This window comes from Salvelinus namaycush, unplaced genomic scaffold (genome assembly GCF_016432855.1).
Source record: "Salvelinus namaycush isolate Seneca unplaced genomic scaffold, SaNama_1.0 Scaffold3701, whole genome shotgun sequence".
Lineage (NCBI taxonomy): Eukaryota > Metazoa > Chordata > Actinopteri > Salmoniformes > Salmonidae > Salvelinus > Salvelinus namaycush.
This window is the reverse complement of record NW_024060677.1, coordinates 4890-13392: the sequence shown is the minus strand read 5'-3', so window position 1 is coordinate 13392 and position 8503 is coordinate 4890. Positions and strand designations below refer to the sequence as shown.

Here is an 8503-nt window from a genome sequence, read left to right as displayed (position 1 = left end):
CGTATAGAGAGTGCTGTGTGTCAGATGCAGTCTGTCATTGAGCTCGGACGAGTCATCAGAGACCGCAGGACTCTGCCCGTTAAGGTAAGAGGACATCAACTGTGTGTGTGTTTTTTCTCTTAGCTAGCATTTGTTGTTGTCTTTGTATAGTACCACGTGTGTGTGATTGTTGTCGTTAATGTTGTTGATTGTAGTACTCCCTGAAGGTGGTAGTATGTATTTGTTGTGTCTAGTACACTAATGGTGGTTGTTGTTGTGTTGTGGTACCCCATGAAGTGTCTGTTGTTGTGTACTAACGGTTGTTGTTGTGTACTAACGGTTGTTGTTGTGTTGTAGTACCCCATGAAGTGTCTGTTGTTGTGTACTAACGGTTGTTGTTGTGTACTAACGGTTGTTGTTGTGTTGTAGTATCCCTTGAAGTGTCTGTTGTTGTGTACTAACGGTTGTTGTTGTGTTGTGTACTAACGGTTGTTGTTGTGTTGTGTACTAACGGTTGTTGTTGTGTTGTGTACTAACGGTTGTTGTTGTGTTGTGTACTAACGGTTGTTGTTGTGTTGTGTACTAACGGTTGTTGTTGTGTTGTGTACTAACGGTTGTTGTTGTGTTGTGTACTAACGGTTGTTGTTGTGTTGTGTACTAACGGTTGTTGTTGTGTTGTGTACTAACGGTTGTTGTTGTGTTGTGTACTAACGGTTGTTGTTGTGTTGTGTACTAACGGTTGTTGTTGTGTTGTGTACTAACGGTTGTTGTTGTTGTTGTGTACTAACGGTTGTTGTTGTTGTTGTGTACTAACGGTTGTTGTTGTTGTGTACTAACGGTTGTTGTTGTTTTGTGTTGTAGTATCCTCTAAAGGAGGTGGTAGTGATTCACCAAGATCCAGAAGCTCTGAGAGACATCACCTCCCTGCAGAAATACATCCTGGAGGTGAGAGATATGTACCTTAACACACATATATTCACTCGCTCGCCGGTCAGTTAATTGGGTACACTCATCTAGTACCGGGTTGGACCCCCGCTTTGCATCCAGAACATCCTGACTTCTTCGGGGTATTCTACAAGGTGTCGGAAACGTTCCACAGGGATGTTGGTCCATGCTGACGCGATGGCATCACACAGTTGCTGCAGATTGTATGGTGGTACATTCATGCTGCCCGTTCCATATCATCCCATTATGCTCTATAGGGTTGAGGTCTGGAGGACTGACCAGGTCTGGAGGACCTGCTGGGGGACTGACCAGGTCTGGGGGACCTGCTGGGGGACTGACCAGGTCTGGGGACTGACCAGGTCTGGGGGACTGACCAGGTCTGGAGGACTGACCAGGTCTGGGGGACTGACCAGGTCTGGAGGGGACTGACCAGGTCTGGAGGACCTGCTGGGGGACTGACCAGGTCTGGGGGACTGACCAGGTCTGGAGGACCTGCTGGGGGACTGACCAGGTCTGGGGACGGACCAGGTCTGGGGGACTGACCAGGTCTGGGGGACTGACCAGGTCTAAGGACTGACCAGGTCTGGGGACTGACCGGGTCTGGGGGGGACTGACCAGGTCTGGAGGGGACTGACCAGGGACTGACCAGGTCTGGGGGGGACTGACCAGGTCTGGGGGGGACTGACCAGGTCTGGGGACTGAGGACTGACCAGGTCTGGAGGACTGACCAGGTCTGGAGGACTGACCAGGTCTGGAGGACTGACCAGGTCTGGAGGACTGACCAGGTCTGGGGGACTGACCAGGTCTGGGGGAACCGACCAGGTCTGGGGGGGGACTGACCAGGTCTGGGGGGGGGGGGGGGGGGGGGGCGGGGACTGACCAGGTCTGGGGGGGGACTGACCAGGTCTGGGGGGGGACTGACCAGGTCTGGAGGACTGACCAGGTCTGGGGAACTGACCAGGTCGGGGGGACTGACGACTGGCCATGTCTGGGGGGGGACTGACGACTGACCAGGTCTGGGGGACTGACCAGGTCTGGGGACTGACCAGGTCTGGGGGACTGACCAGGTCTGGGGGACTGACCAGGTCTGGGGGACTGACCAGGACACTCTAGTAAACTGAACTCCCTGTCATGTTCCAGACTATGTTTTTCCACTCCTCAGTTGTCCAGTGTTGATGATGTCGTGGCCACTGGAGCCGCTGCTTCCTGTTTTTAGCTGATAGGAGTGGAACCCGGTGTGGTCGTCTGCTGCAATAGCCAATCAGTAACAGGGATCCACGAGTTGTGCGCTCAGAGATGAGAGTCGGACTGTGACGTTATTTGTCTGTTTTGTGGTCCGACCTGTTAGCTCGCAGGATTTTTCTCCTTCGACCTCTCGACTCCGGTGACTGGATGTGTTTGTGGCACCGTTCTCTGTAAACTCTAGAGACTGTTGTGTGTGGAAAGCCCAGGAGGATGGCCGTTTCTGAGATACTGGATCTGGCGTACCGACGATCATACCACGCTCTCGAAAGTCGCCTAGGTCACTCGTTTTGCCCATTTTATTTCACCTTTATTTAACTAGACAAGTCATTTAAGAACACATTCTTATTTACAATGACGGCCTACGAAAAGGCAAAAGGCCTCCTGCGGGAACGGGGGTTTGGGATTAAAAAATAAATAAGAACATATAAAAATAGGACAAAACACACATCCCGACGAGAGAGACAACACAACACTACATAAAGAGAGACCTAAGACAACAACACAGCAAGGCAGCAACACAACATGACAACAGCATGGTAGCAACACAACATGACAACAACATGGTAGCAACACAACATGGTAGCAACACAACATGACAACATGGTAGCAACACAACATGGTAGCAACACAACATGACAACAACATGGTAGCAACACAACATGACAACATGGTAGCAACACAACATGACAACAACATGGTAGCAACACATGACAACAGCATGGTAGCAACACATGACAACAGCATGGTAGCAACACATGACAACAGCATGGTAGCAACACATGACAACAGCATGGTAGCAACACATGACAACAGCATGGTAGCAACACATGACAACAGCATGGTAGCAACACATGACAACAACATGGTAGCAACACATGACAACAACATGGTAGCAACACAACATGGTAGCAGCACAACATGACAACAACATGGTAGCAACACAACATGGTAGCAGCACAACATGACAACAACATGGTAGCAACACAACATGACAACAGCATGGTAGCAACACAACATGACAACAACATGATAGAAACACAACATGACAACAACATGGTAGCAGCACAACATGACAACAACATGGTAGCAACACAACATGACAACAGCATGGTAGCAACACAACATGACAACAACATGATAGAAACACAACATGACAACAACATGGTAGCAGCACAACATGACAACAACATGGTAGCAACACAACATGACAACAGCATGGTAGCAACACAACATGACAACAACATGATAGAAACACAACATGACAACAACATGGTAGCAACACAACATGACAACAGCATGGTAGCAACACAACATGACAACAACATGATAGAAACACAACATGACAACAACATGGTAGCAGCACAACATGACAACAACATGGTAGCAGCACAACATGACAACAGCATGGTAGCAACACATGACAACAGCATGGTAGCAACACAACATGACAACAACATGGTAGCAACACAACATGACAACAACATGGTAGCAACACAACATGGTAGCAACACAACATGACAACAACATGGTAGCAACACAACATGGTAGCAACACAACATGACAACAGCATGGTAGCAACACAACATGACAACAGCATGGTAGTAACACAACATGACAACAGCATGGTAGCAACACATGACAACAACATGGTAGCAACACAACATGACAACAACATGGTAGCAACACAACATGACAACAGCATGGTAGCAACACAACATGACAACAACATGGTAGCAACACAACATGACAACAGCATGGTAGCAACACAACATGACAACAACATGGTAGCAACACCACATGACAACAGCATGGTAGCAGCACAACATGACAACAACATGGTAGCAACACCACATGACAACAACATGGTAGCAGCACAACATGGTAGCAACACAACATGACAACAGCATGGTAGTAACACAACATGACAACAGCATGGTAGTAACACAACATGACAACAGCATGGTAGCAACACATGACAACAACATGGTAGCAACACATGACAACAACATGGTAGTAACACATGACAACAACATGGTAGCAGCACAACATGACAACAACATGGTAGAAGCACAACATGACAACAACATGGTAGCAACACATGACAACAACATGGCAGCAACACATGACAACAGCATGGTAACAACACAACATGACAACAACATGGTAGCAACACAACATGACAACAACATGGTAGCAACACAACATGGTAGCAACACAACATGACAACAACATGGTAGCAACACAACATGACAACAGCATGGTAGCAACACAACATGACAACAGCATGGTAGCAACACAACATGACAACAACATGGTAGCAACACCACATGACAACAGCATGGTAGTAACACAACATGACAACAGCATGGTAGCAACACATGACAACAACATGGTAGCAACACATGACAACAACATGGTAGTAACACATGACAACAGCATGGTAGTAACACAACATGACAACAGCATGGTAGCAACACATGACAACAGCATGGTAGTAACACAACATGACAACAACATGGTAGCAACACATGACAACAACATGGTAGCAGCACAACATGACAACAACATGGTAGTAACACAACATGACAACAGCATGGTAGTAACACAACATAACAACAACATGGTAGCAACACATGACAACAACATGGCAGCAACACATGACAACAACATGGTAGCAGCACAACATGACAACAACATGGTAGCAACACAACATGACAGCACAACATGGTAGCAACACATGACAACAACATGGTAGCAACACATGACAACAACATGGTAGCAACACAACATGACAACAACATGGTAGCAACACAACATGACAACAACATGGTAGCAACACAACATGACAACAACATGGTAGCAACACAACATGACAACAACATGGTAGCAGCACAACATGACAACAACATGGTAGCAACACAACATGACAACAACATGGTAGCAACACATGACAACAACATGGCAGCAACACATGACAACAACATGGTAGCAACACATGACAACAACATGGTAGCAGCACAACATGACAACAGCATGGTAGCAACACATGACAACAACATGGCAGCAACACAACATGACAACAGCATGGTAGCAACACCACATGACAACAGCATGGTAGCAACACCACATGACAACAGCATGGTAGCAACACCACATGACAACAGCATGGTAGCAACACCACATGACAACAACATGGCGCCAGGCCAGACAGGGTGTTGAGAGAGGTGGGTGATGTGGGGCGCCAGGCCAGACAGGGCGTTGATAGAGGGACCAGGGTGATGTGGGGCGCCAGGCCAGACAGGGCGTTGATAGAGGGACCAGGGTGATGTGGGGCGCCAGGCCAGACAGGGCGTTGATAGAGGGACCAGGGTGATGTGGGGCGCCGGGCCAGACAGGGTGTTGATAGAGGGACCAGGGTGATGTGGGGCGCCAGGCCAGACAGGGTGTTGATAGAGGGACCAGGGTGATGTGGGGCGCCGGGCCAGACAGGGTGTTGATAGAGGGACCAGGGTGATGTGGGGCGCCAGGCCAGACAGGGCGTTGATAGAGGGACCAGGGTGATGTGGGGCGCCGGGTCAGACAGGGCGTTGATAGAGGGACCAGGGTGATGTGGGGCGCCGGGCCAGACAGGGTGTTGATAGAGGGACCAGGGTGATGTGGGGCGCCAGGCCAGACAGGGCGTTGATAGAGGGACCAGGGTGATGTGGGGCGCCGGGCCAGACAGGGTGTTGATAGAGGGACCAGGGTGATGTGGGGCGCAGGGCCAGACAGGTCGTTGATAGAGGTGAGTGATGTGGGGCGCCAGGCCAGACAGGGCGTTGATAGAGGGACCAGGGTGATGTGGGGCGCCAGGCCAGACAGGGCGTTGATAGAGGGACCAGGGTGATGTGGGGCGCCAGGCCAGACAGGGCGTTGATTGAGGTGGGTGATGTGGGGCGCCAGGCCAGACAGGGTGTTGATAGAGGGACCAGGGTGATGTGGGGCGCCAGGCCAGACAGGGCGTTGATTGAGGGATCAGGGTGATGTGGGGCGCCGGGCCAGACAGGGTGTTGATAGAGGGACCAGGGTGATGTGGGGCGCCAGGCCAGACAGGGTGTTGATAGAGGGACCAGGGTGATGTGGGGCGCCAGGCCAGACAGGGTGTTGATAGAGGGACCAGGGTGATGTGGGGCGCCAGGCCAGACAGGGCGTTGATTGAGGGATCAGGGTGATGTGGGGCGCCGGGCCAGACAGGGTGTTGATAGAGGGACCAGGGTGATGTGGGGCGCCAGGCCAGACAGGGTGTTGATAGAGGGACCAGGGTGATGTGGGGCGCCGGGCCAGACAGGGTGTTGATAGAGGGACCAGGGTGATGTGGGGCGCCAGGCCAGACAGGGCGTTGATAGAGGGACCAGGGTGATGTGGGGCGCCGGGCCAGACAGGGTGTTGATAGAGGGACCAGGGTGATGTGGGGCGCCAGGCCAGACAGGGCGTTGATAGAGGGACCAGGGTGATGTGGGGCGCCGGGCCAGACAGGGTGTTGATAGAGGGACCAGGGTGATGTGGGGCGCCGGGCCAGACAGGGTGTTGATAGAGGGACCAGGGTGATGTGGGGCGCAGGGCCAGACAGGTCGTTGATAGAGGTGAGTGATGTGGGGCGCCGGGCCAGACAGGGTGTTGATAGAGGGACCAGGGTGATGTGGGGCGCCGGGCCAGACAGGGTGTTGATAGAGGGACCAGGGTGATGTGGGGCGCAGGGCCAGACAGGTCGTTGATAGAGGTGAGTGATGTGGGGCGCCGGGCCAGACAGGGTGTTGATAGAGGGACCAGGGTGATGTGGGGCGCCGGGCCAGACAGGGTGTTGATAGAGGGACCAGGGTGATGTGGGGCGCAGGGCCAGACAGGGTGTTGATAGAGGGACCAGGGTGACGTGGGGCGCCGGGCCAGACAGGGTGTTGATAGAGGGACCAGGGTGATGTGGGGCGCCGGGCCAGACAGGGTGTTGATAGAGGGACCAGGGTGACGTGGGGCGCCGGGCCAGACAGGGTGTTGATAGAGAGACCAGGGTGATGTGGGGCGCAGGGCCAGACAGGGTGTTGATAGAGGGACCAGGGTGATGTGGGGCGCCGGGCCAGACAGGGTGTTGATAGATGGACCAGGGTGATGTGGGGCGCCGGGCCAGACAGGGCGTTGATAGAGAAACCAGGGTGATGTGGGGCGCTGGGCTGAAAGGATCAGCTCTCCCCCCGGTGGCTGGCTGGCCGCGTCAGAGACATGAACAATATTCTACTGCTGCTGCTGCTCTGTGTGACTCTGGCTCGGACTGATCCTTCCCTCACTACGGTTCCGTGACACACACACACACACACACACACACACACACACACACACACACACACACAAAACTTTTTTGGACCTTAGAGGGCATGAGATGTAAATCTCACACACTCACTCTTTCACACACACACACACACACAGAAGCATGCATTTTGTGTTTCCACTGATCTGGCGGTGTTGATTGTTGCTGGCAACAGAACAGAAGTGTGTTTCAGTCCTGGTGGTTGCTACCCAGCAGTCATCACCTCCCTCTGTTGTGTGTGTTTTAGTCCTGGTGGTCGCTACCCAGCAGTCATCACCTCCCTCTGTTGTGTGTGTTTTAGTCCTGGTGGTCGCTACCCAGCAGTCATCACCTCCCTCTGTTGTGTGTGTTTTAGTCCTGGTGGTCGCTACCCAGCAGTCATCACCTCCCTCTGTTGTGTGTGTTTTAGTCCTGGTGGTCGCTACCCAGCAGTCATCACCTCCCTCTGTTGTGTGTGTTTTAGTCCTGGTGGTCGCTACCCAGCAGTCATCACCTTCCCTCTGTGTGTGTGTTTTCAGTCCTGGTGGTCGCTACCCAGCAGTCATCACCTCCCTCTGTTGTGTGTGTTTTAGTCCTGGTGGTCGCTACCCAGCAGTCATCACCTCCCTCTGTTGTGTGTGTTTTAGTCCTGGTGGTCGCTACCCAGCAGTCATCGCCTCCCTCTGGTGTGTGTGTTTTAGTCCTGGTGGTCGCTACCCAGCAGTCATCACCTCCCTCTGTTGTGTGTGTTTCAGTCCTGGTGGTCGCTACCCAGCAGTCATCACCTCCCTCTGGTGTGTGTGTTTTAGTCCTGGTGGTCGCTACCCAGCAGTCATCACCTCCCTCTGTTGTGTGTGTTTTAGTCCTGGTTGTCGCTACCCAGCAGTCATCACCTCCCTCTGGTGTGTGTGTTTTAGTCCTGGTGGTCGCTACCCAGCAGTCATCACCTCCCTCTGTTGTGTGTGTTTTAGTCCTGGTGGTCGCTACCCAGCAGTCATCGCCTCCCTCTGTTGTGTG

The 8503-nt window shown here is 52.2% G+C and overlaps 1 protein-coding gene across 1 annotated transcript; it reads right to left on the bottom strand.

The window, feature by feature from the left end:
- Positions 1 to 1107: 1107 nt before the first annotated feature.
- LOC120040664 (basic proline-rich protein-like) lies at positions 1108 to 7405 on the bottom strand (the record flags this gene model as incomplete). The annotated part of the gene is made up of 2 exons (XM_038985744.1): positions 1108 to 1769; positions 5362 to 7405. Coding segments are annotated over 2 exons (2706 nt in total), but the record flags the coding sequence as incomplete, so codon positions are not given.
- Between the last annotated feature and the right edge of the window lie 1098 nt (positions 7406 to 8503).